This window comes from Camponotus floridanus, unplaced genomic scaffold (assembly GCF_003227725.1).
Source record: "Camponotus floridanus strain SB8 unplaced genomic scaffold, Cflo_v7.5 scaffold116, whole genome shotgun sequence".
Lineage (NCBI taxonomy): Eukaryota > Metazoa > Arthropoda > Insecta > Hymenoptera > Formicidae > Camponotus > Camponotus floridanus.
In genome coordinates, this window is record NW_020229233.1 from 346,823 (window position 1) to 374,804 (window position 27,982).

At 32.6% G+C, this 27,982-nt stretch overlaps 5 protein-coding genes across 7 annotated transcripts; 4 read left to right on the forward strand and 1 right to left on the reverse strand.

The window, feature by feature from the left end:
* The first annotated feature begins 858 nt into the window (after positions 1-858).
* On the forward strand, positions 859-5,114 carry LOC105257584 (transcription initiation factor TFIID subunit 1). 2 transcript variants are annotated; one of them, XM_011268308.3, is made up of 5 exons: positions 859-1,059; positions 1,366-1,592; positions 1,675-1,952; positions 2,038-2,341; positions 3,132-5,114. In XM_011268308.3, the coding sequence occupies exons 2-5, from the start codon at positions 1,589-1,591 to the stop codon at positions 4,925-4,927; spliced, it is 2,382 nt and encodes a 793-aa protein (XP_011266610.2). In that variant the 5' UTR covers positions 859-1,059; positions 1,366-1,588; the 3' UTR covers positions 4,928-5,114. The 2 variants fall into 2 exon arrangements, with proteins under 2 accessions (XP_011266610.2, XP_025270992.1); XM_025415207.1 differs by having other exon boundaries at positions 1,540-1,592.
* Positions 5,115-8,689: 3,575 nt separating this feature from the next.
* LOC105257583 (cytochrome c oxidase subunit 6B) lies at positions 8,690-9,339 on the forward strand. The gene is made up of 2 exons (XM_011268306.3): positions 8,690-8,955; positions 9,066-9,339. Exons 1-2 carry the CDS (start codon positions 8,780-8,782, stop codon positions 9,298-9,300), a joined length of 411 nt encoding a protein of 136 aa, XP_011266608.1. The 5' UTR covers positions 8,690-8,779; the 3' UTR covers positions 9,301-9,339.
* Positions 9,340-9,590: 251 nt separating this feature from the next.
* On the reverse strand, positions 9,591-21,732 carry LOC105257582 (serine-rich adhesin for platelets). Its single transcript, XM_011268305.3, has 7 exons — positions 21,061-21,732; positions 16,055-19,671; positions 12,895-13,997; positions 12,527-12,805; positions 11,661-12,425; positions 11,396-11,540; positions 9,591-10,056 (listed from the first exon to the last, which is right to left on the reverse strand). Exons 1-6 carry the CDS (start codon positions 21,287-21,289, stop codon positions 11,441-11,443), a joined length of 6,093 nt encoding a protein of 2,030 aa, XP_011266607.1. The 5' UTR covers positions 21,290-21,732; the 3' UTR covers positions 9,591-10,056; positions 11,396-11,440.
* A 2,032-nt stretch (positions 21,733-23,764) lies between these two features.
* Positions 23,765-25,501, forward strand: LOC105257592 (mediator of RNA polymerase II transcription subunit 21). Of its 2 annotated transcripts, XM_025415214.1 has the most exons (4): positions 23,765-23,920; positions 24,338-24,645; positions 24,890-25,001; positions 25,119-25,501. In XM_025415214.1, the coding sequence occupies exons 2-4, from the start codon at positions 24,604-24,606 to the stop codon at positions 25,487-25,489; spliced, it is 525 nt and encodes a 174-aa protein (XP_025270999.1). In that variant the 5' UTR covers positions 23,765-23,920; positions 24,338-24,603; the 3' UTR covers positions 25,490-25,501. The 2 variants fall into 2 exon arrangements, with proteins under 2 accessions (XP_025270999.1, XP_025271000.1); XM_025415215.1 differs by lacking the exon at positions 23,765-23,920 and having other exon boundaries at positions 24,277-24,645.
* Positions 25,502-26,765: 1,264 nt separating this feature from the next.
* On the forward strand, positions 26,766-27,413 carry LOC109610453 (ferritin, heavy subunit-like). The gene is made up of 3 exons (XM_020029465.2): positions 26,766-26,879; positions 27,069-27,260; positions 27,348-27,413. The coding sequence occupies exons 1-3, from the start codon at positions 26,766-26,768 to the stop codon at positions 27,411-27,413; spliced, it is 372 nt and encodes a 123-aa protein (XP_019885024.2).
* Positions 27,414-27,982: the final 569 nt, after the last annotated feature.

The following is a 27,982-nucleotide window of genomic DNA, read 5'->3' on the forward strand; positions in this document are numbered from 1 at the left end:
CAACTGTGCTGGTTACCTTAAGCATCAGTCGATATGTGTGGTTGTGTGCTATCGGGCTTGTGGGCTAACGGGACTCTCCCTATAAATGATATGATAAATATTGATCTGTTAATTTATATTTATAATATATTTATAATATATTTATAATATATTAATAATATAATAATCAATGTGTAACGATACATATATCATTTTTATAAAATATACATTAATACATTGCACAAATTTAAGTAAAATAAGTACAAGATAAAGTGTATTTGTAATATTATTTTCCAAATAAAAAATATATTTTAGATATTTTAGATAGATTAGATAGATTTTTAGAAGCTTGCCTGGAAAACTCTTTTGCATAATGAAAACGTCATTTTAGACAATTTTTAGATAAGATGACATATATCTTTTATCTAAGATAAAGATAAAGATACTTTGTATTTCTTCATCTAGTTAAAGATAGAATCATCACATTCATTATCTAGATAATTATCTAGATAATTTTATCTAGATACCAACAAATACTGTCAATTTAATAGTATTTTTTGTGACAATATTCTTACGTACAACAAAAAATAAAACATTATTTAGAAGAAAAGTCTGATAAGAAGATAAAAAACTATGAGAAATATTAGAAGCATTTATAATGCCAATCGACTGCATTCTATAGCTGCGTTGATTAACCAGTTAGAATAAAGAAATCTTGGTTAGAATAGAGGTTAGAAATAAACTTAGTAGAATAGTGGTTAGAATAAAGAAATCTTACGATAGGCTCATAGGCTCATCTATGTACTTTATATGCTTATGACGCATATTTATTTTGCGCACGCGCACTCCGTTTTGACCTAACGCTCATCAAAGGCACCGACAAGGTGCAGCTGCAACTATGCTGGTAAAAAAGTTAGTAGCGTTTTGGCTCTTGTAGTAAAAGAAGAAGTGTTTATAGAGCAACAAAAAAAAACGTGACTCGAACGTTCAAAGTTTTCAAGTCGTATGTATTCTTCGATTGTTTTTTATGCATATATCCTGTTACATCTTTGAAGGATCAAAAGCATCGTTATTTTATTAGTAAGTAAAAAGTTAAGAAGAAAGGTTTCGAAAAAATAAAAGTTCTCTAGTTGTCTGTTATGTTAAATTATATTCAGTTTGTTCAGATTTACTTAAATGTTTTGATTAAAATAAGTTTGACCTAATTGCCAAAAATCACTATTGCAAGAGATTCAAGCTATATATTCTCTATATCTTATCACAAATGTCTGACATCTTTATAAATTAAAGTAATCTAAATACATCTTTGTAAATTGTAATGCTTAACCCGAGCATTATAAATAATTTTTTAATAATTTTTAAATAATTTTTAAATAATTTTTGCAGAAATTCCTGGTGTACCAATGATTTGTATCGTATTGACTATTGAATCTTTATGTATAAAGATACTTGATTTTTAAAAATCAAATTTCTTGTAATATACTTTAGCGTTACTTTTGTTAGGTCACAAAATGGCATTATAATTTAAGATATGCTGTTATCAAAATATATTAATTAAAGCATATGAAGAGATTGCAGCTGACCCACTTGTTTTATCTTTGTTAATAATATGGGTGAGTATAACTAATACGATACAATCTGTGAGCTTCTGATAACTAAGAACAATACTAAAATTATTCTTTGTTCCATGTTTAGTGATGGCAGGAAACGAAAATGCGCCAGGTGCCTTGGCAGATGACGCATTATCCGCAAGACTACAATGGTTACGCCAACGCCGAGAGGCTTTGCAAGAGAAACTTGCACAAAAAAATAGTGAATTGAAAAACTTGTGTGTGGAGGAGGCAGAGATAACGGGAGTTTTACCTCCAGAAATACCTTTGGAGCCTGGGGAAAGTCCTCCAACTTTTCGGAGGAAAGACATTACATTTATATACCCACAAAAATCAGTTAATGTATTGAAAACAGCCGATACTGTAAGATTATCTTTTTTTTAAAAAAACTGATAATATAACTTATATAATGATTGATAAATATATTGAATATTATATTTATTCATAGGAAGAGTCAGAATTGGAATTGGAGAAGCAGGTACAACTCGAAATTATGGAAACTGCATTGAATATTGTGAATGACTCTACAGAGAGCAAGGCTACACGTCGCAAGCACAGATTTGCTTATCAGCAAAGTCAGCGACGACTGCAAGAATTAGAAACAGAGTTGAACTTTATAAGACAGAGTCGTGGAAAAACCCATCGATCGGCGCAATTACCGATCCACACAGGAAATTATAATACGCAATCACATTCGCACGTTAATGTAAAACACAGGACGAAAAAGCCACGACCACCGTTAGATAGTACAGGTATTTTTCAAATCACTAATTAAATTTTTAAATAATGTTCTTATCAGTATTTGCTGTAGATAATTTCAAAATTATCTAGATAAAGATAAAAATCCGTAAATTTATCTTAGATGAGATAAAGATGATTTTGCTTTTACTTAATCTAGATGAAAGATGAGATGATTATTGCAATAATCTAGATAATTATCTAGATATTTTTGTTTATTTTATAAGACTATAAATATTTGTAAAAAATGTGACGCAAGTTATAAATGGGATATTAAAATCATAAACACATATTCTTTCTCTTTTCCTAAAGAATATTTAAATAATAACAAAAAAGTATATAAATGATATAATAAATATTTATTAATTTATATTTATAATATATTTATAATATAATAATCAATGTAACAATACATATATCATTTTTATAAAATATACATAAATGCATTGCACAAATTTAAGTAAAACAAGTACAAGATAAAGTAATAATTTGTAATATTATTTTCCAAATAAAAAATATATTTCAGATATTTTAGATAGATTTTTAGAAACTTGCCTGGAAAACTTTTGCATAATGAAAACGTCATTTTAGACAATTTTTAGATAAGATGACATTTTTTATCTAAGATAAAGATAAAGATACTTTGCATTTCTTCTATCTAGTTCTTCTATCTAGTCTAAAGATAAAAATGATCCATTTCCTTATCTAGATAATTATCTAGATAATTTTATCTAGATAGCAGCAAACACTGGTTCTTATGAATAGTAGTTTTTTATGTGTGTAACATATCATCATATATGATAGGAAACGAAATAAGTACTCCAAAATTTGCTGGAAGAGGTATACTCCATGAACCTGGTATCAGTCTAAGTCCGTTAGGACCTGAAGACAAATGTATTCCTGATAAACCAAATACATATTCCGGACATAGCTACGAGGAGCAATCGAATATATCGAACATCTGCAATCATCATTATCATAGTGGTACTTATCCCGGTGCGAGCCCTGTCGATCATTCAAACATTAAGATGGTCGAGCATGATCACAATGAGAATCACAACATTTACATCTTGTCGGATCAATATCGCGTTCGTACGTATTCCCACGGAAGCGGAGGATCTCGCGGACATTATCCAGATACCGAAAGAACTTATCGACCTTACATGCCGAATACCTACACTGAGGATGAGCGTCAAATGCGTTATCGACAACTCCAGCATCTGCAACAGAAACAATTACAGGAGAGTCACAGATCGCAATACACAGGTTCCATCGAGTATAAGCATCTGGATAACGCAGATATCGTACGAAGAACGAGTCAGGGAACTTACGAGAAAGATTTTCGTGCATCACATTATACGCCTATCACCGATTACCAAGTTCATTACAAAAATAGCGCGCACGCTCAGCCTTTACTGAGGCGAGACCGCGATTCGTCTTCGTCCAGCGGTAAAAATATCCCGCGGCACACTGCAATTAGCAATGCGTCAATCGAGACGCAACTACTATCTGGCTATTGGGTGCGTCACAATGATGACATTCACTGGGTAAGCGTCGACGAACCCGATAGATTTGGCAGTTTAGACCGCAGACGGCGGAATGCTTACTACAATAGTAGTGGTGCGAATTCGGACGTGCAATCGCGTTATCGCACAGTCGCCGTGACAGGCGTCAAAGGAACCGCTAGCAGTAACATCGTCACATCATCCCAACAGCATCATTCTGTTCATCTGTTGCCGTTGGCCGAACAACAAATGCCGTTAGCGAACAGCAATCATAACAAGATGCTGCTACGTACGCAATCTTTGGGAAGTGTGGAGACGTGGCAGTCGAATTATTTTCATGATTCACACGACGGTAAAGATGCGCCAGCCGCAGAATATCCCAATAATAATAATAATAATAATAATAATCGTAAGAATCGTCAGAAGGAATGGTACGAAACATCCGTAGATTCAGGAGCGAGTGCGGGTTTAGATCGTAATTTGATTGTTGCTCATAAGAATACGGTCGCTTATCAATCAAGTCCTCCGCCAGTTCGTATCAAGACAGGCAATGAAAACGGAAAGGACAATCAAAGTGGTGCGGCATTGCCTAATATGAGTCCGGTGAATCGCCACAATAGGGATAAGTCCGAGGAGTGTCGGCAACTCACAAAACAACCACACGCTCGTTACGATCAGTCTGTGACGAGACCGAAGATGCTGGAGATACCGGCCGAATCGAAACCATCTTTAGATGTTTGCGATGATGCGATACGACCACCACTAGGTTCACCGCAGAATTGCACAGTTGTGCAACCAGGGAAATATCAGCCGTATAGAGAAGTGACGAAGCCTTTTGAAATGTCGGACTTTTACAAGTATTCGACGAAATTCCGCAAAAGGAACGAAGCCGCTACGCAATCTCAAACTAGAAACGATTCTCCTCTACAGGAGAACCGTCCTACGGAAATTAGCTCTAGCGATTTGTCTAGGAATCCCAATACTTATAATTTCGCACAAAACATTGATAATGTTACCGCCAGTCCAGTACAAAGAAGACTCTATCAGCCTGTGCAGCGCATGACTTGTCAACCTTATCTCTCATCGTTGAGATAATTACATATCTCACAGGACATATACTTCATTCATGCCTGTCACTATTTTTATTACACATACATACACTCACACGCTTACAAAATTTAATCGAAGAAAAACTGGTCCTAAATATTTCTTTTTTAGACAACGCACTAATATAAGATATACATACATATAACAAAAATTTATAATAATTTGTCGACACTGCAATTGATCACGTTACATCGTGATAATAGAAATATATATATATATATATATATATATATATATATATATATATATACACACAGGGTGTCCCAAACATGGGAACATGCAAAAAATGATGGCCTTTATTGACATTTTCGCTGAGGACATTTTCGTCTTCAAATGATCCCAGGAATCTGTCTTTGAAAGATGACGGAAGATAACTGGGACAGCCTGTGTGTGTGTGTGTGTGTGTGTATGTAGGGTGTAGGGTGTCTTAGTTAATATGCGTCAAAAAAAAACCATACATTTCGCTAAACTGAACTAAAAAAGTCCTATATCCATTTTGCAAACAACCACGTAAAATTTCGAGATATTAAAGAAGATCGACTAAAATAAGTACGAGATTAGCTTGTCTAGGCAGTCAGCCTTCCAGTAAGGACGATGTGTCTACCGTCTGTCTGAAATACACGACTCGCGATGGTGACTAACGGGCAGCAGCGAAAAATGAAGTAAAAATGATTCTTATAAACACCATATCTAAAAATCTAAAAATTTTTTTTAGAATTCTAACATTTTTTAAAATAGTTCCAGTATCTTGTGTAAACAATTTAAATAATGTTTAAAGTTCACGCAGCGCACTAAATCATGAAAATAAATTATTTCTTTGAAGTAGTTTATTTTACAATAGTTCTGCAGTATCAAATATAATTTGTATCAAAGATACCAATAGGTTTAGCAAATTAAAAGCAAATAATTGATTTTTGAAAACTGAAACTATAATTCATATAAGAAAAGTAGTGAATCGTATTTTTGCGACACGCGGTTTGTAAGAAATTTTAATCACTTTCTAATCAAATAATTATTTTTCAAATAAAAACCATTTTTAACATTTAAAAATCAATATTTAAAATATAATTATTTTACAGGAAATATTACAATTATTTTACAAGAAATATATAATTACTTTATTTTACAGGAAATATAATTATTTTACAGGAAAAAGTTCTACGATTTTTTTATAGAAAGAATGCTGTGCCGAAATCTTATCAGATCGGCTTTGCAAAAATTTTTTTAAATCAATGTTGATTTTTATATATTGAACACAAAACTGCGTGAAGATGTCGCAAAAATATGATCCGGCCATTACTTTTCTTATACAGATAGTTTGAGTATTCAAAAATTGATTTTTTGCTTTTAATTTTCTAAACCTATTGGTATATTTGATACAAAACTGCAGAAAAATAAAATAAATTACAACTCCAAAGAAATAAATGGTTTACAAGTTTATAAGAGTCATTTTTATTTCGTTTTTCACTATCGCCCGATGTTCACCGTTGCGAGCAGTTGATTTATCGTTGGAGCGCGTGTTTATTATCCGATCTTTTTTAATTAATATCTCGAAATTTTATGTGATTATTTGCAAAATGGTATACGGCTTTTTAATTCAGTTTAGCGAGATCTACTTGTTTTTTCTTTGACACATGTTAGTTGAGACACTCTGTATGACGAATAGAGGGAAAAGAGAATAACGAATTAGATGAAAATTTTATTATGAAATCCTGAACCGATCATAATGTCGGCTAATTTACTAATATTGGGACCTAAATAGTGCCTTTTATTATCGAATGTCAAGTGGATGATAATATTATGATATGTATATAATATATTTTGAATTTATATATGTATACATATATTTTTTTTTTTCTAAATTGAAATTAATAGTTTTATTAAAAACTTTATCTTCCACTTGTGTATGTGTCAAATTCTATTATATTATATTCAATAATTGTGTTCTTAATAATAAATTATATATATATATATATATATATATATATATATATATATATATATATATATATGTTCTCTATAAATACAATTTAAATGCGAATGTTTAGAAAAAAATTTCGCATCGCGAAAAATTATTGTTAATAAATTATTACCATTGGATGTAGCTCTTTCTACAAGCGCAATTATTATGATTAAGCAAAAGACTCTATAAATTTGTTATATGCAGACTTCGTATTCTGAAGATTTTACAAATGCTATTGATAGTCTGTCTTAACTGAATGAAAAATATGTAATTATATATAATTTAAAAAAAAATAATAATATTCTCAATAATATATGGAAAAAGTCATAAAAGCGAATATGTGTTTAATCTTAGAACAATGACAATATACAAAGATATGTGAATAATTACATATATAAATTGTTCATGTTATATATGCTTATATATTTTATCGCTCGGCATATAATATTATTAAAAAAATAACCTTGTAAGATTTTATTTATCATAGTGTATTCGCTGAAAAGTTTAGTTTTATATCTAATTAAGTATAAACTTAATTCTCGCATTGGATATGTTAATTACGTGTTAGCGTTTAGTTTTTTTTATTATCACAATTGCTTTCTTTGGAAAAGCATTATATGTACTGCTATATAATTCAGTTATTTTTAAAGCGATATAAATTTACTTGATACGCATTGAAAAGCTCCAACATCACAGATATAGAAAATAACAAACAGATGTAGCCTTATATTAGCTGTGATTAATTATATGTTGTGTATTTTTTGTATGCTATTTTTATAGAACCTTTTTGTAATGCTTTATACATTCGTTTTTCACGCATCAATAAAAAATACTAATTTAATTATATATCACACATTGCAATATACAGGGTGTCCCAAAAATCCCGGACCGATCGAATATTTCATAAACTATGCACTTTAGAAAAAAATGTTTCAGACAAAAGTTGTATGGCTTGAAGGGGGCCATCAAATAGTAGCAATGATTTGACATGGGAGAGTTATTTGAAAGTCATGTGAAGATCACCGTCAATTTCTTAAATGGAACTCCCTATTTCTTATTAAATATTCTGGTAGCTCACATCGAGAGCTTTCCAAAACACTACAATTAAGGTAGTTTTCATTAAGTACTCTCCGAATTATGAGGCTTGAAGTCATTTCTTAATTTTACGTAAACCGTAAAATATCTTGTAAAATATTTATTTTTCGATTATCTTACCTTAATACTTTTATGTACAAAATAATGAGAGGAATCAATTGGTGTAAAGAAAACACATAGTTGTTTAAAAAAAAAATATGTAATTGTTAATTGCAAATTACATATTTTTTTTAAAACAACTATGTGTTTTCTTTACACCAATTGATTCCTCTCATTATTTTGTACATAAAAGTATTAAGGTAAGATAATTGAAAAATGAATATTTTACTAGATATTTTATGCAAAATTAAGAAATGATTTCATGCCTCATAACTCGAAAAGTACTCAATGAAGAAATACTTTATTATTATAGTGTTTTGGAAAGCTCTCGAGAAACTACACGAATATGTAATAAAAAATAGGAGGTTCCATTTAAGAAATTGACGGTGATCTTCACGTGACTTTCAAATGACTCTCCCATGTTAAATCATTGCCACTACCTGATGGCCCCCTTCAACCCATACAACTTTTGTCTGACCCATTTCTTTCTAAAGTGCATAGTTTATGAAATATTCGACTGGTCCGGGACTTTTGGGACATCCTGTATATAATTTTATAAAAATTTAAACAATTGAAAACAACGAAAGAAAATCTAAAAATGGCAGAAGCCGACAGTTTCAAAAAAGAATATTTTAAAATATATAACAGAATTATCAATACATCCCAATACATTTAAGCAGAAAATGGAAGAGAAAGTGGACAATCCTCTTTTAATACGAAATGATGAAGCGAGTGAAAAGAACAGTTCAAAGAAGAAAACAATCGTCGTAGATAAGGATGAATCTTGTCTCAAACGAAAAGATAAAATAGAGGAGGAAGCATTACAAGAGTTACGATTCACTCCTGGCTATGACCCAAGGTATATAATTATGCAAGACACATTAAAAATTAATTCAGAAACTGATATACATCGACATGTGACATACACTGATATACTGATATGCATTCTTAATTACGATTTTTAATCAGATTTCAACAGCAAAATCAGACACAACGATGTTTCGTAATGTATACTGATTTTTATCGATGCGAGTATATCTTAGGGGAAGGTTCTGAAGCGTGTACGTGGTTTAAGGATGTCTTCACGTCTATTTGTCCAAACGCCTGGGTGCAGCGTTGGGATGAACTCAGACTTACGGGCAGATTACCTTGGCACAAATACAAAACACAAGGTACTTTTCCCGGTAACAAATATGGCGAATAAAGAATCTTTGAATAAAAATAAAGAATGTAATGTTTAAATAATTAAACGATGATGACAGTTATTAATTATTTTCTATTGTTAATTTTAATTAGTAAGAATTTTCTTTTGATAATTATAAGAATTATATAAGACAAAAAAAAATTATACGTCGGAACGGTCTTCTTTTTAAAGTATTAAACTTTAAAGACAATTTATATATATAAAAGAAGTAGGAAAACATATAATTGAATTTATTTACACCCTAAATAAGAAAAAATATTCAACTTTTATTATACATATACAAGATTAGTTATTATGAGGTAACTTATATATTTCAAAGTACGAAGTGCGAATAACTGATGCAATTGTTCAATGATGATCTGCAATTGCTGAATGGTCTTCTTTTTCAAATATTAATTCTTCTTAGTATGGTAAATAGACTCTTCTTCTGTCTTTACCGCACTGATTACTCTTGCAGTTTTTAACACTTTTTTTCTTATATTTCAAAAAATATACACTTGTAGAAATTCTCTGAAGTTTCAACAAAATACAGCTGCTGCTGCTTCATAGTAGTAGCACAATGAAAAAAAGTCTTATGCATAAAATATAAGTTTTTTTTATAAAACATAATTTCTTAGGATTGCGCACTTTTTTAGGAGTACTAGAGTCTGCCATGGATGAAGACAACTTACCGATCTTCGGGCGTTGCCTCTGCTTAGCTAATGCATCTCGTCTCTACATTGATATTTATATTTCTCAGATAATAATGGACGATACCTGGAAATGCGAAAGCAAAGACATTTGTTTGAAGGAGACAATTAAAGCTACTTTTCATTATGAGTATTTTGCTCTAGTCTATCACAATAAAATATTCAATAAAAATATTTAAAAAAATTCGCACAATGGAACTTTTTGCAACCTACATATTTTACGTTATTTATTTTAAAAACATAATTTTTTGTAATTCTTATATATCTGTATACATGCACACACACACATATATATATACAGGGTGTCCCAAAAGTCCCGGACCGGTCAAATATTTCATAAACTATACACTTTGAAAAGAAATGTTTCACACAAAAGTTGTATGGCTTGAAGGGGGCCATCAGATAGTGGCAATGATTTGACATGGGAGAGTTATTTGAAAGTCACGTGAAGATCACCATCAATTTCTTAAATGGAACTCCCTATTTTTATTAAATATTCTGGTAGCTCGTCGAAAGCTTTCCAAAACACTAAAATTAAGTTAGTTTTCATTAAGTACTTTCCGAATTATGAGGCTTGAAATCATTTCTTAATTTTACATAAACCGTAAAATATCTTGTAAAATATTCATTTTTCGATTATCTTACCTTAATACTTTTATGTACAAAATAATGAGAGGAATCAATTGGTGTAAAGAAAAAACAGTTGTTTTAAAAAAAAAAATATATAATTTGCAATTAACAATTACATATATATTTTTTAAAACAACTATGTGTTTTCTTAACACCAATTGATTCCTCTCATTATTTTGTACATAAAAGTATTAAGGTAAGATAATCGAAAAATGAATATTTTACTAGATATTTTATGGTTTATGCAAAATTAAGAAATGATTTCAAGCCTCAACTCGAAAAGTACTCAATGAAGAAATACTTTATTATAGTGTTTTGGAACGCTCTCGAGATAAGCTACACGTATATGTAATAAAAAATAGGGAGTTCCATTTAAGAAATTGAAAGTGACCTTTATGTCACCTTCAAATGACTCTCCAAGGTCAAATCATTGCCACTATCTGATGGCCCCCTTCAAGCCATACAACTTTTGTCTGAAACATTTCTTTCTAAAGTACATAGTTTATGAAATATTCGACCGGTCCGGAACTTTTGGAACACCCTTATGTGTATATATACATGTGTATATATATATATATATATATATATATATATATATATATATATATACATATATACATATATGAAGTATTTTACATATTATTTGCGATGAAAAAACGTAGGATAATCAAGATATTAAACTAAATTGACGACATTATGACGAATTCAAAAATTTTCGATGCTTTCGATAAGCTGTTAATGAGCATATACTGACACTTTTGAGAAATTAGAACCACCTTACGTATATCATGTTGAAAGAATGCATTCAGTAATGTACAATTTCAGGTTTGATTCCTCGACTGATGAATGTATTGACAATCTTCATCTCTGCAAATGCCCATCATTTCGTACGGACATAGGACTCCATGGGGGTTTGTGTTCCTGGTAAGAAGAGTAACAAAAACCACACAAAATTGTCATGATTTTTAGCACATTATATAGATAATGGACAATTTAATATTGTGACAATCTCTCTTAATCTAAAGAGAGAGAGAGACCCACCTTGGTGTCTTTAAATGTGATAATATTGATTCATAAGGCGCAATCGCCTTCACCGTCATTGTCGTCGTTGTCGTCGTTGTCGTCGTTGTCGCTGTTGTCGTCGTTGTCGCTGTTGTCATCGTTGTTGTTATTGTCGACGTTGTCACTGTTATCGTCGTTGTTGTCTTCGTCGTCGACGTCGATAACGATGGCGATGGCGATGATTTCTTATTATTTTGTTCACTATCTTGACATAAAACAGGATCTGTCCCTGATGATTCCAACTCTGAAGATGTGATAAGATCATATGTGTTACAGCTTCTTTGTTTATCTTTTTTGTTTTGTTCTACAGGAGTACTTTGGTATAGTTTTGGTTCAGAAGTATCTTGATTAGGAGGTGTAACTTGTTCATCATTATGAAGTGACGTAATTGTTTCTTTTCTCTTAAGAGGTGTTAATTGATTTAGAAATGTTTGCGAGAGATTTAACATAACAGAAGATTCTGATATGAATAAATTTCCATCATCGCTACATTGCTTCAAATGACAAGTATCGTTTTTTGATCCCGTTTCATTAGCAGTATCATTTATTGGCTGTTCTTGTAATGGCAAATCATCTTCGATGCATGTATGCTTAGATGATTCTGAGATTTCTCGTAAAAAATTAGAATTGGAATTTTCAGGGACATCATTAAATTGGATCCGCTTCTTTTTAGTAAATTGACGGGTGTGATTAGCAACTTCTTTAAGTTTATCACTCAAAAGTTGACCTCCTGCCTCTGGTAATCTAAAAGAATAATCCTTTCATAATCGAAATAGTCTAAAAAATATTAATTTAAAAATGTAAATTTAAAAATATCGATATTTGCAGTTTTCATACTTGCGTACTTGTAAATCTTTCCCATGAGCCGGTTACCTAAAGTCGAACAAATTTTCGACAATTTAAAACATTCGCGCCGTCCAGCATTGATCTTTTGACGTGCGGTCGAAACTTTCGGTCCCATGCTATTAACGCGATCCCGCTGCAATTGTAATCTCTCTTCTGCCATCTTTAATTGCTCCTTAAGTTTCTTCACCTCGCTAGCTAGACTATTCTGTAGTTCCTTCTCCATGTCCCACTGACGAAGATTCCCTGACATTTCTGCCAAATGATCCAAAACCGTATACCTATACATCATCATACATATACAATTTAAAGTTTTATTGATGCTATTGTTACTATTTTCTGTGTATAAATTACTAAATGTGTTAATTACCGTCTCGCAACTAATTTATGCTCGGTATCTCTTAAATATCGCTCTTGTTCCGCTTTTGGAAGATTTATTAGAGAATCTAGTTCCTCTTTAACATCTTTTTTAAGCGCATCCCAAACGTCATCCGTATTACCTTTATTGTCGACATTTACAGAATCAGATTTATAGAAAGCATTATTACTATTATTATTTTCCGAAGATAGCGACGTTGAAGTATTACGATTCATTTCTCGTTGACTTTCTGCCTCATATTGGGAAAGCGGCATTGTAGTTTCCATCATGAAGTCTTCATGTTCTTGCTTATTCATGCTTGAATTGGTGGTGAGGTCTAAAAGCTTTACGGTAGATGCATTGGAAAATACACTACTGTTATTGTTATTTTCATTATTTCTTTGTTTTTCCTCTGAAATCTCTGTACTAACATCGTTTCCAACTGGTTTCTCGCTTTGGCTGACATTTGTTATATCATGTCGCAAAACTGACCTGTCATTTATAGTAACAATTCGCCCGCTTATGTCCGATTTTAATAAAACTTGAACATATTTACGGTTTATTTCTTCTTTAGTTAACGCTCTCAGAGCAGGTCTATTATTTTGTTGTTTCTCGGACGAATTCTCAACCGTTCTACTTTCTATCCCGGTATAATTCGGTGCAATCTCATTAGTGATGCAGATGCTGAGATTGTTCGGTATTGTTTTCTTAGCTTCTTTAGTTGACGAATATTCAGAATTGGAGTTCAGAATTGGCTTAACAACATTTATCGAGAGATTTTTGTTTGTGTTTGTATGAGATGCATTTGATGTTACTGAATTTTTTGCCGCATTGATATTTCTCTTTTTGCTTTCCGTTGGTAATTGTTGAGAATTTCTTTCCGATTCTGTTGATTTATCTGGATTCTGTTTAATGTGCATATTTTTCTTTTCAAACATCGATTGAGATTTTACTAGGGAACTCGCTGTCGTATTAGAATTTAATAATTTATTATTGTTGGCGCTATTATTGTTATCTGCTACCTTTCTCTGTAGTTTCAGCTTTTCGCGCTCCAAGATTTGCTGCTTCAAACGACGATATTCCTCTTGTTGCGATGCAGGAAGATGCCTCACAGCCTGCAATAAAATGTAAAAACTTCCAGAACAAAAAGTTTTTGTAGACAATTTATTTTATAATAATATATCTACATAATACTAATTCTTTCAAATAAATACAAGCTATTCTTGCTGATATATAGGGTGTTTCATTTTAATCGCCCCAGGCAAATATCTCGAAAAATATGGAAATTATGAAAAAATGTTTCGGACAAAAGTTGTATGTTTTCGAAAGGACCATAAGATAGTAACATTGGTTTGACTTTTAACAGTCATTTGAAGATCACATAAAGGTCACCTTAAATTTCTTAAATGGAACATTCTATATATTATTGCATATTCTTGTAGTTTATCTCGAGAGCTTTCCAAAACACTATAATAAATTATTTTTTCATGAAGTACTTTTCGAGTTATAAGGCTTGAAATCATTTTTTAATTTTACATAAACCAGAGAATATTCATGTTTCGATTATCTTACGTTAATACTTTTATGTACAAAATAAGAGGACAAAATAAGAGGAATCAATTAGTGTAAAGAAAACACATAGTTGTTTCTAAGAAAAAATATGTAATTTGCAATTAACAATTCCATATTTTTTCTTAAAAACAACTGTATGTTTTCTTTACATCAATTGATTCCTCTCATTATTTTGTATACAGGGTGAATCATAATGGATGTAACAACCTTTTACCATTAGAGATCAATTATCGACTGCAACTGTAATCAATTGAATGATTCATAGATGACAGCTGCTTGGATCGACCGTGTCTGCAGTAACGTACAAGCGAGTTAAATACTGTGAATTAAATAATATACATATTCCATGCATACTTTTCTAATATATTTAACTTTTTTATGTACATATTTTGCTTTCTACACGGTTTTTTTCTAATAACGCGATTTCTTATTATTGTGAAACGTATCTGCCACATAAAAAGAGATATCTTTTGCATTCGTGTATTTTTTAATACGATTTTTTTTTAAATAATGATTTTTTAATACATAGAATTTGACGGCGATTTTTTTCATTCTTACACAAATCATTTTAACGCGTAAAAAGAGTTGGATTGGTAAAGATACAAAAGTATTCTTTTTTTATTAAAAAAAATGCGTAATTCTGCTTTCTACAAGAATTATTCTACTTATTATTAATTTTCTAAGTTATAACTTTTACATTCTTAATATCTACAGCAGAATATTTCTTGTAGAAAGTAGAATTACGCATTTTTTTTTATAAAAAAGGAATACTTTTGTATCGTTTACCAATCCAACTCTTTTTACACGTTAAAATGATTTGTGTAAGAATGGAAAAAATCGCCGTCAAATTCTATGTATTAAAATACCATTATTTAAAAAAAATCGTATTAAAAAATACACGAATGCAAAAGATATCTCTTTTTATGTGGCAGATACGTTTCACAATAATAAGAAATCGCGTTATTAGAAAAAAACCGTGTAGAAAGAAAAATATGTACATAAAAGAGTTAAATATATTAGAAAAGTATGCATAGAATATGTATATTATTTGATTCACAGTATTTAACTCGCTTGTACGTTACTGCAGACACGGTCGATCCAAGCAGCTGTCATTTATGAATTATTCGATTGATTACAGTTGCAGTCGATAATTGATTTCTAATGGTAAAAGGTTGTTACAACCATTATGATTCACCCTGTATAAAAGTATTAAGGTAAAATAATCGGAAAATGAATATTTTACAAGATATTTTATGGTTTATGTAAAATTAGGAAATGATTTCAAGCCTTATAACTCGAAAAGTACTTCATGAAAAAATAATTTATTATAGTGTTTTGGAAAGCTCCCGAGATAAGCTACAAGAATATGCAATAAAAAATAGTAGGTTCCATTTAAGAAATTTAAGGTGACCTTTATGTGACCTTCAAATGACTGTTCAAGGTCAAACCAATGTTACCATCTTATGGCCCCCTCGAAACCATACAACTTTTGTCGGAAACATTTTTTCATAAATTCCATATTTTTCGAGATATTTGCCTGGGGCGATTAAAATGAAACACCCTGTATATTAATTAAATATAATGTAAAAAGTTGCCTTACCAATGGTGTATGCATATTAGATGAATCTTTAATCACTAATGGTACATCTCGTGTTGTCGCAGATTTAGCCACGTTTGCAACGGTGGATTGTTCTTGTTCTTTTCTCATGTCGCGCAGAAATTTGTGCAAACTCTGTTCGAAATCAGCACTGATATCTTGCGATTGATGCTTCTCTACAGTGGGAACGAGGACGGAGTCCTTACGCTTCTCACCATCGGACTCGCTGTCCGTGTCGGATCCTAAGCTTATTACAAATCGCTGAGTGTCGGACACGTGCAACGGCGTCTTGGATGGATTAGCGTTAGACCAAACGTTCTCGTTAGGCTTCGTATTGTTATCGAATTTTCGCAGATTTGATCTTCTCTGCTCCATCATATTTTGATACTTCTTAGCATTGTTCACCACTTTCGTACTCGCAGGGATAATTGATTTCCTCATCATTTTCTTCTGCGGACCTTTTGCGTCCACGTTGATCTTCTTCTTACCGTTCACGAGTAATGAACTGGGTACACGATTAATCTCTTTCTCTTCAGTTTGCGATGAACCCAATCTTGTTGATGACACAGCATTATTGTTCATCGTTGCGTGCGTTGCGTTAATTACTGCGGTATCTGTTAATGTTTTCTGTATAGGTTTTTGCGTTGTATCTGTTAATGTTTTCTGTATAGATTTTTGCGAATTTGCACAGTTTGCAGTAATCGAAATTGTTGAAGGACTATTATTAATGTCTATTAACTTTCGTTTCATAGAAGCTAGTAAAATAGCCCGCAACTCATTTTCATCCTCATCGACACTTTGCCTTCTGTTATCAGTATCTTTGGGTGCTCTATTAGAGTCAAGATTGTCGGATGCGGAATTTCTTGATAAATGGGATTCGACATTTCTCTCTTGTGGACATTCAGCGGAAGCTGATAATGTAGAAGCAAGATCGCTTCTCTCAACACTTTTATTTTCTATCGTGATATTATTAAAACTAACTGATTCCTGATTGCCAATGGCATTTTGCAATTTCAATTCTTCATTCTCCATTAAACCCTTCTGTGCTTTATTGTCATTGTTACCCTCACTTGGACCAGATTCAGTAATTTGTCGCTCCACATTAGACGAAAATATAATATTTACATCTTTATTTACACTGTCATCCGAATTGTTTTGCTTCTCTACGAGTAATTGGAACAACGAGCTGAAACTCTTGTACCGGTTGAACGGAAGTTGAAGCTCCTTCTTACGTTTTCGTTTTTTACGCGCCGAAGCGACGTCATTATTCGCAGGACACACCGTCTTAACGGTGACGAAATGTTCGATTATTTCAGAACTATCTTTAGAGGATTTTTCTTGAACTTCCGATGGGTCATTTTCCGAATTTTCGTTCGTAAGTTCATTGAATGCAACGGACGCTGTTAAAATAGGCGCAGATTTCCTGGCAACTCGCAATTTTATAGGTTTGAAATTACTGCCACTCTTCGTGTTTTGCGCATTTGCGGTCACCGGTTGCATCTCGGCGCTTTTGAAGCTTGGCTCCGAAACGTGCGTCTCGCACTTCTTCGTTCCTGGCAACGGTTGCTGAAGCTGTTTGTTCGATCTTAATATAGGTGCAGGGACCAACGTTTTGTTGATTAAGGTAGGTATCTTATTCGCATCTTTGGTAATATCCGGCACACCTTGCATATATAGAGGTTCTTCCGTTTCTTCTTCGACAGCTTGGCTCGACTCTTTCGGGATGCAATCTGTGGTCGGCAAGTTTTTGTCAACAACAGAAGAACCCAATGAATCTTTCTCCGTCTCTAAAAAATCGTCGATCGTTACTATCGACTCATTCGGCGATACTGGCTCGGCATACATAGTCGGAGAAGTCCTTCTAAAAGGACATTCGGAAATATTTTGCGCTTCGTAAGTGCATTTGCCGAATGTCGAATCTACGTTTGCGAATAGAACATCAGTAGATTGTTCTATAACCTGCTGCTGCGTTTTTGATGAAATGGAAGGAGTAGGAAGAAGATTAGTTAGAACTGGAATCGGATGTGTATCAGGCACGTCATGTTGCGTCGATGCAACACCCATTGAGGAATCGACTTGGCAACAAATACCGTCTATTAAATCGCATACAACATTATCGCTTTGACAGTCCCTGAGGTGATCGGATAGTTTTTCCGGTTCATCATTCAAATCTGAACCGAGGAAGATCTCGGTGCACTGCTGAGACGGCGAGTACGCATAGTATTGCGATGCTTCATAAGCGTGAGACGTCAGGTAAGTGTTACTGTAACATGATGCAACGTCAGTGGTCAGCAATGGCACGTCTTCGATCCGCTCTGCGTCGTTGAAGATTGGAGACTTGTTATTCGTCTCGTTTACATTGATGAATGACACGTCAGATGGTTCAATGCCAAGTAACGACGTATCGATAGGCACATGTGTGGTTATCTTATCGGTGGGTGAATATGGCAACTCTCCCTCCTTCTCGCCCTCAACGTCCGTGTCCAGCTCCATGTCCTCGATGCGATTACTGTCGCATGGCGGGGTGCACGGCGGCGATGCGAACTTCAACAACTCGTCGCCGGGCACAGGTATGTCATCAAGGAAGCTTTGACTGAATGGACTCTCGCTGCGAGAAGGCTTCTTGTTCGTTCTGATGCCACGTCGAACCCGGTTCTGATGTTTTTTCATGACTGCCGAGCGGAGTGCGATCATGCGCAGCTGCAACGCCTCTTCGTCCTGATCGTCATTCTTCGCAGCGGGCTTCTTCTCCAGTTCCATATCCGTCTGTCCATGATTCGATGATTTATTAGACTTCTTCTGTTTTGTCTCCAATGCCTTTTGCCGAAGCAGTGCCAAATCCTCTTCATCATCGGCATCATTAACAATATCGGGTTCAGCCGTTTTATTCGTTTTCGCCTTAAAACGCATCGTCGTATCATTGTTATCGGGTTGCTTCTTTAACATATTTGACAGTTTCTCCTTCAACGACGACTGATGTTCCTTGCTCCGATCGACGTTCGACTCCGATTCGAGAATACCCATGGAATGCTTTACTTTCTTCAACAATTTTGTCACGTCACCGTGTCTGTTGGAATAATGACGAGTGGACGGTGACGAATCTAGCCTCGATGGTCTTCTCGTCGATCTGACGGGCGAACGATGCGGCGAGATCCGTTTTGGCGATCTGAGCCTTCGCGGAGATCTCTTCGACATTGGCGATCTAACACGACTTAACGGAGATCGGGACGATCGGATAGGCGATCGCGATTTCACGGGGGATCTGTGTCTTCGGATTGGTGATCTCGAAATCACTCTTGATCTGCCACTTCTGCGAACTGGACTTGATTCTCTATAATGCGTTTTTTTCAGAGTACCAAAGTCTGTTATAGGATCGGAAGCTGGAGAAATTAAGTCATCAATGGTAATAATGTCATAGTCCTTTTTCTTTCTCTTTTTCTTTTTCATTCTACTTTTCGATCGATTAGATGTGTCCGTGAGACCGACAATCTCCATATCGCTATCGCTCGAAATAGGCACTAGGTCATCATTTTTCTCTTGTAATGTCGACGCTGTGTGTTTTGCCGCCGTACATCCTGCTTCTCTTACACGATGACGATTTTCTTTTCCCTTGACTGGATCTTATAAAATCAGATTAACTTCTACTTGATTACAACAATATATCAGTATCAATAAGCAATATATCAAATTATTCTATTTAAATTTATACATTTCTATCTTATATCTAATGAGAAACATACTTATTGTTATATTCGAGTCATAATAAAATTTTAAGAAACATACCTATTGTTATATTCGAGTTATAATAAAGTTTTAGCGTTTCAGTTTATAATAATTTTTCAACGAAATTCCTTATACAGGCTGTCCCAAAAGTCCCGGACCGGTCGAATATTACAGACAAAAAGTTGTATGGCTTGAAGGGGGCCATCAGTGGCAATGATTTGACCTTGGAGAGTCATTTGAAGGTGACGTAAAGGTCACCTTTAATTTCTTAAATGGAACCCCCTATTTTTTATTACATATTCGTGTAGCTTATCTCGAGAGCTTTCCAAAACACTATAATAAAATATTTTTTCATTGAGTACTTTTCGAGTTATGAGGCTTGAAATCATTTCTTAATTTTGCATAAACCATAAAATATCTAGCAAAATATTCATTTTTCGATTATCTTACCTTAATACTTTTATGTACAAAATAATGAAAGGAATCAATTGGTGTAAAGAAAAAACAATTGTTTTTAAGAAATAAATATGTAATTTGCAATTAACAATTACATATATTTTTTTTTTAAACAACTATGTGTTTTCTTTACACCAATTGATTCCTCTTATTATTTTGTACATAAAAGTATTAAGGTAAGATAATCGAAAAATGAATATTTTACACGATATTTTACGGTTTATGTAAAATTAAGAAATAAATTCAAGCCTCATAATTTGGAAAGTACTGAATGAAAACGAACTTAGTTATAGTGTTTTGGAAAGCTCTCGAGATAAACTACACGAATATGTAATAAAAAATTAGAAGTTCCGTTTAAGAAATTGACGATGATCTTCACGTGACTTTCAAATGACTCTCTCATGTCAAATCATTGCCACTATCTGATGGCCCCCTTCAAGCCATACAACTTTTGTCTGAAACATTTCTTTCTAAAGTGCATAGTTTATGAAATATTCGACTGGTCCGGGACTTTTGGGACACCCTGTATATTCTGTATATTCAATTTTACATTAAGTTGTTCATAGAAGAACGAAAATTATAGATTACTGCAATAACACTAATCAAAAGAAATTAAAATGTACAAAGACTTTACAACTATCATTCACGCTCCTTTATTATTATACATGTATATCTAAAAAAATTTAAATGACAATCTAGAAAATATACACAAATGTTTCTCCCAAAGGTCCCTTTTAACTTAACGATAAAATATCAAAGAAAAGAAAGGAATTTTATATATAACTTGTGTATCTCGAACAAAAAAGATAATGTGATCTAGTAAATTTTACCTCTCCTGCTCTTAGAATAATACATCATGGTACACCAGGGAGCGCATTCACCCCATGATTTGCAATCTGGACACGATCGTGTCCTGCTGATGACGTAGTTACAGGTCAAATGGCCTATCCCGCCTTCCTCGGATGAACTGACGTCCTCCAATGAGATCTCACCCTCCTCCTTCTCATCGTCGAGGATGTCGATTGTCTCCATGCAGCCGCTCGACAGATCGCTCGCCATTATTCAAAACTTACCCACGGCGGTTATACGTTTTCGACCTCAAAAGTCGTTCCGAGAATCTGTCTCGCGACACGTGACTCACTTCTTAAGGCTTGAGGTTAGTTATGCGAAGCACTATATCGAGAACAAAGAATGGGATAATCTATGTGTCCCGATAGATAAAGATATTCCACAAGTAGCAGAAGGAAATCACGAGGATTCCTATTTGACCTTCGCAGGAATCTTGTATCGCGCAAAAAAAATCGTTTTTACATGTGGAGAAAAAAAATGTCTGACATTCTTGGAGAATGCGGATTTAATAAACACCGGATTGATTATCGTGCACTGTCAGCATTAAGCAATCGCAACCTTGATTAAATACCTTGACCCCGTTCAACCCCGTTGTCGATCATCCAACTGATCGACGATGTTCGGAATAATAACGGCCATATTGCATACTAATCATTTTATCATATATACCATGGTGCATAGTGTAAGTAGAAAGGTTAACCGTTGGCCACGTTCAGCAGGAAAGCTGCTTCGCAACTGTTGTAAAATTTGTGAATCTGATTGGTGTATGCTCTTTAGTCGAAATTAATAGCGTTTTTCACTGACAGAACTGGTGCGCACTGAGTGCACATAAAGGTTATCGTACACAATTTTAGAATGACATATACAGTAATTAAAAAGATAAAATAATTAATAGTAAGAGGTATAAAGACTTTTACACATGAATTGCCATAACCATAAACGTAAAATGTAAACGTAAGTTGAAGAACCAATCAGAGGGTGTTTATGATAATTAATCGGATCTTTGATCGGACTGAGCAGTGGTACTCAGCGATAGACTTTCTAAATTTCCCTAGACTAATCCAAATCAATGATGTGTCTCCGAAGTAATCGAATTAGATTAACAACTTATTCTTATTTTATATAAAACATCTTATTCCTCTAAAATACATTTGTTTATTAATATATATTTGATAAATAAAGATATATTAATTAAAAGAATAATAATCTTCTATAATTTCTTATAATGTTTTTCACAATTTTTTCGATCAGCTCGACCGCAATTTCTTTCGATGACTGTTAGGGTACGGCCACATGGACTCATATTTTCCGCGTAACGCGTACGGCATAACCAATTAGAGGCGTAATTCTGTTATAGCATAACAGGAGCACAACCGATCCGACCGAAGAGATCCGATTAATAGTGCGTTCGAAAATATGTTTACATGTAAAACATGTTTACATATAAAACATGTTTGGTCGGTGTTGGGAAAAAAGATAAAGTTGGCAGTATTGAAAACTCCCAGTACTGCGTTTCGTTTCTCCCACTGGGATCATTAGGATTGTATTGTACCGTATATACAATATATGAAAGTGTTGCAATTACACTAATTATTATTATGGAGCAATATATTTTACTCGAAAACATCATTTTTGAATCTTCGAGTAGTTCTTCTTCAGATAGTGATGATAATAATGAAGAATTACAAAATATTTTATTAGAAAATAGAGGTAATAACAATAGAGGTAATAACAATAGAGGTGAAAAGAAAATAGTACCAAAAATAACAGATTATTTGGAAAATGTTGTTACCAGATGTACAAATATTGAATTTAAATCACATTTTAGGTAAATTATGTCACTTTATTATAATTATTATTAATATAAAACACACGTTTGTATTAATAATAATATATGTGATGTTATTAAACATATTATTATAAAATATATTTAACTACTTATTTACCTTTTTTAATATCTCAAGTAGCAAATTTTTTAAATCTTAGTGATCCCAATGGGAGAAACGAAACGCAGCACTGGGAGTTTTCAATACTGCCAACTTTATCTTTTTTTCCAACACCGACCAAACATATTTTCGAACGCACTACATATTTTCGAACGCACTATTTGTCTCGCATGTTTTGTCGCTACTTCTCCCTCCATTAAGCAAGCGGCAAATTTAGTCACTAGATCCCCATTTGCCGCTGGTTTCTAGCGTCAATGAAAAGGCCGCTTAAGGTGCAATTTCATTGACGCTACTTTTTAGCGTCAACCATTGGTTGAACAAAGAAGCAACTACTTATTTCCTTGTTCAATCAATGGTTGACGCTACTTTTTAGCGTCAATGAAATTGCACCTTAAAGGTGCAATTTCATTGACGCTAAAAAGTAGCGTCAACTATTGGTTGAACAAAGAAGTAAGTAGTTGCTTCTTTGTTCAACCAATTGTTGACGCTACTTTTTAGCGTCAATGAAATTGCACCTTAAGAGTGCGTTTTCACTTGACGCTAAAAAGTAGCGTCAACCATTGGTTAAACAATGAAGCAACTACTTACTTCTTTGTTCAACCAATGGTTGACGCTACTTTTTAGCGTCAAGTGAAAACGCACCCTAAAGGTGTCATTTCATTGACGATAAAATATAGCGTCAACCACTGGTTGAACAATAAAGCAACTTTTTAGCGTCAATGAAATTGCACCTTAAAGACGTATTTAGATGGAAGCGTTTAGCGTCAAGCGTCGAGCGTCAAAAACACGTGCGCAGCACCCTTGCGCATAATTCTGAACAGGCAGATTCCAGCATCTTGACGCTAAAACCGCTAAAACAATGTCTAGTAACAAAATTTTAATAAATACGGTAGAGGTAAGTAGATTGTATATTCTTAATAGAAAATGTATTAATATATATAATATATAATAAATATAATAGATATAATAGATATAATAGATATCATTATACAATATATATTATAGAATTGCGCGATTAGTAGCGTATTACAACATAACCAAACAGAAGGAATAATTGGCATAAATATATGTTTTCTAAATACAACATGAATATTATTTATTACAATGTATTCTTTGTATAGGATATAACGTGTGGAGTGTGCACGTAACTTTTTTTTGTTTCTTATATTCATGATTAATAATGCTGCTACATTCTAATAACCATTGATGATAACGATAATTAACTGACATTTTATTGATAATATTTGATAATAATGATAATATTGATAATATTGATAATAATGATAATATTTGATAATATTCCGCAATTTAGATGATTTACTGACTGCTCCAGCGTTTCAACAAATCACTAGGCACACTGCGCATGTCACACTTTTTGACGCTTTAACGCTCGACGCTAAAACGCTCCCATGTAAAGGCACCTTAAGGGGTACATCAGGACATGCGTCCGCTTCAGCGGACGCATGGCCGCTCTCAGGTTTCTCTCTGGCGAATGTGAAATGATATATATGTATATATATATATATATATATATATGTACATATATATAAATCAATTGTGAATTAATAATTTGGCATTATGGCAGATCGTCTGACACAGTTACAAGATACTATAAATCAGGTAATGCAAATTTTATATTTTTATTTCGCTGAGATATCGTTTACTTTCTCAGAATTTTGATTTTGTCAAATATATATATATATATATATATATATATATATATATATATTTGACAAAATCAAAATTCTGAGGAAGTAAACGATATCTCAGCGAAATAAAAATATAAAATTTGCATTACCTGATAAAATATATATATATATATATATATATATATATATATATATATCAATGTCTGTTATTTCAGCAAGCGGAACACTTTTGTAACAGCGTTGGTATTCTACAGCAGTATTCTACACCTAGTAAATTCTCTAATCTTGATCGCAATGGCACTCCACAATCACATCAGCCTCAAGAAGGTAATGATGATTTCTCATATATCTCATGTATATTATATGTAATATATATATATATATATATATATATATATATATAATGTACATTAGTATTAAACATATATGATTTATCTGTTTTAGATTATGCTGCTTTATTTGCGAATCTTATTGCAAGATGCGCAAAAGATATAGATACATTAATAGAGAGTTTGCCAAGTGAAGAATCATCTCAGGAACTGCAAGTAGCCAGTCTTAGTCGACTTGAACAAGAGAATCAACAGGCCGGTGAGCAATTGGAAGAAGTAGTGAGACAAGGAGAAGCACTCCTTCAGCGAATCCAAGCTGCTCTGCAAGACATAGCGCAAAGTCAATTAGATATGCAAAATCCCACATCTACCACCGTGATAAACATGAATCTTAACAGTTGTAATATAAAGCAAGAAGCGTCTATAAATACTTCGAATAATACGCACCAACTATCGGATCCTTCACCTAATTCAATAAATCAATGACATATTTATGAATTATTGTAATTATTTATAGTAAAACATTTTTACAATATAAATAATCAAATTAGTATTAGTTTCTTTTTTGTTACAATATTGATTGGGACAATAAATGGAACAATAGTTTACAATTTCATAATATTTCTGTACTTTGTGTACATTCTGTATTTGATACAATTGTTTATAATGAAAATATAAATTCAATGATAAAATAAATTTTAAGAAACAATTTTTTTACATGAAAAAATTAAAAACTAAAAATTTTATTCAGAGAAAATAATAGTTTTATTACAGTTATTATAGAGTTGTTTTAGGATATGTTGATATGCATTTAGAGCTTTAATTCTAATATCTTACAATATATATCAATTAAATGAATAATGTAGATGAAAGAAAAAATAAAATTAAAGTGCTTAGGATTGAGGTGTTTTAATTTTGATTTGCACTACTTTATATCTAATCATATTCTTTTAGGAGGATTATAAATAAATACAAATAAATATAAATGGATCTTTGAGAATTTAAATTTTTGAATTTTGAACTTATATGCTCATTTCTTCATATATATAAAAACTTATGATGTAATATAGTTTAATAATTCAATTAAATTCAAACGTATCCACAATACATATAATAATTTGATAATTCTATTTTTATATGCATTTTTTCTTTTTTTGTTAATTTTATTTACTTTTTTTTTAAGCAATTGTCTCTCCAAACGCTTAATTCAATATTATGTGTCTTCAAGTTAATCAAAATATAGTTTATTAATCAATTTATTTATTAACAACACTATATTTTATTACGTTGTGATATTTACAAATGGGTTAAATTAATCTAAAATAAATATAAATTAATTTAAAAAATTGTGTCATTAAAAAAAATGTTCCAAGTATTGATTTGTAGATTCTATTATAAACTTTTTAAATTGAATGACGCATGCTATCTTCAAACTCAGCGATTAGGTTCATTAGGTTACATTAAGTAATTGCATTGATAAATCATAATTTTAATAGGAAATTTATTTATTTACATAAAAATACAAAATAGAATAAAAGTTTTTTACGAATAAAACCTTATTCCTCCAAATTGAAAGATACGATTATAATTATGATTGATTATAAAATTATCGTCTTGTCTTTTTTAAATTAAAATTTTCTTTTCTATATTTTGATTAATTTATGATGTTTTTTTCATTAGTTTGCAAAAATTATCAAATTCAACGTGGAAAAAATCGAAAAGTGACGATTATAATCGAACGGACATATGCATCGACAAACCAATGAAGTGGCCGAACAACAAGAGAAGCGGTTTTGATTTTCATAACGAAACCGAAGCTGCGATTAACGAGCAGATTAATATAGAATTAAAAGCATTTTATTATTATCTATCTATGGTATGCAAAAACAGCGTAATTTCTTTATATTTTTAAATATAAAACCGTGGAAAATAGTGAATATATTTTTATATATAATATGATATAATAATATATTATATAGATTATATTTTTTAAATACAAAATAAATAATCCGCATAATATTAACAATAATTAATAATTGTATTATCTTTGTATTTTATTATTTAGGCTGCATATTTCGGTCGCGTGGATGTCGCTTTACCGGGCTGTGAATCATTCTTCATGCAGATGCATTACGAAGAGCACAAGCATGCTCTGAAATTTTTAGATTATATAAAGATGCGTGGCGGCAAAGTGCATTTATGCACCGTCTCGCCGCCAGATGATCAAGATTGGAAGTGTCCGTTGCATGCGTTCAAAGTAAATTTGCGCATCAAACAGTTTGAGTTTATTGCAATTTAAAAATATTTTATAATTGCATCATATTTAATTGCCCATACAGCATAGAAGCTTGCTGCAACGTTGCTGCAATGTTACAATATTGCTCACTGCAGTGCAATGTTGCAGCAATAATGCAGAGACATTATTTTGTAATATTATTTTGGCAATGTTGCAACAATGTTTTAACATAACGAAAATGTATAACATATGTTTCTTTATGTTAGATTGAGCAATGTATAATCTCTCTCTACACTATGTAATCTACGTTCTAAATTCTAGTTTCGTTTCTTTTATACTTTCTTACTTCATGACTCTACTCGAACAGTTACTGGATATTAAAAGTTGCAGCTCAATGAATCTGTGGTAATACTTATTTCGTCCACCCCTTATCCTCGCTACTCTAACATCATCAGGTTATGGGCCCAGAGTTGCGCGTGTGAAGAAGGAATTTAGTCGCGGAATGAACTTCGTAAGTCACGAGTCGGAAAAGTTTTGAGAAACAACGCGTGTGCGAAAGTGCGACAAAAATGGCGGACGATGAAAAGTACAAAGTGCCGCTCTTTGATGGAAGCAACTACAGTAACTGGAAGTTTCGTATGCAGATTCTACTTGAGGAACATGATCTCTTTGATCTAATCGGTGAAGAGCTTAATACATTAATAGCAAGGCTACCGGCGGCAACCGCAGCCGCTCAAACTCCT

Bases quoted from the DNA above. Each gene is read 5' to 3' on its own strand.
- LOC105257584 (XM_011268308.3), top strand. The intron at 1,953-2,037 runs GTAAGATTATCT...ATTTATTCATAG, and splicing joins TATTGAAAACAGCCGATACT to GAAGAGTCAGAATTGGAATT. The intron at 2,342-3,131 runs GTATTTTTCAAA...CATATATGATAG, and splicing joins ACCACCGTTAGATAGTACAG to GAAACGAAATAAGTACTCCA.
- LOC105257583 (XM_011268306.3), top strand. From the start codon at position 8,780: ATGGAAGAGAAAGTGGACAATCCTCTTTTAATACGAAATGATGAAGCG. The intron at 8,956-9,065 runs GTATATAATTAT...ATTTTTAATCAG, and splicing joins ACTCCTGGCTATGACCCAAG to ATTTCAACAGCAAAATCAGA.
- LOC105257582 (XM_011268305.3), bottom strand. From the start codon at position 21,289: ATGGCGAGCGATCTGTCGAGCGGCTGCATGGAGACAATCGACATCCTC. The intron at 19,672-21,060 runs GTAAAATTTACT...TGATTTTATAAG, and splicing joins TTATTCTAAGAGCAGGAGAG to ATCCAGTCAAGGGAAAAGAA. The intron at 12,426-12,526 runs GTACGCAAGTAT...TTATTCTTTTAG, and splicing joins CTCATGGGAAAGATTTACAA to ATTACCAGAGGCAGGAGGTC.
- LOC105257592 (XM_025415214.1), top strand. From the start codon at position 24,604: ATGGCAGATCGTCTGACACAGTTACAAGATACTATAAATCAG. The intron at 24,646-24,889 runs GTAATGCAAATT...CTGTTATTTCAG, and splicing joins TACAAGATACTATAAATCAG to CAAGCGGAACACTTTTGTAA. The intron at 25,002-25,118 runs GTAATGATGATT...TATCTGTTTTAG, and splicing joins ATCACATCAGCCTCAAGAAG to ATTATGCTGCTTTATTTGCG.
- LOC109610453 (XM_020029465.2), top strand. From the start codon at position 26,766: ATGAAGTGGCCGAACAACAAGAGAAGCGGTTTTGATTTTCATAACGAA. The intron at 26,880-27,068 runs GTATGCAAAAAC...TTTATTATTTAG, and splicing joins TTTATTATTATCTATCTATG to GCTGCATATTTCGGTCGCGT. The intron at 27,261-27,347 runs GTAAATTTGCGC...CATACAGCATAG, and splicing joins GTCCGTTGCATGCGTTCAAA to AAGCTTGCTGCAACGTTGCT.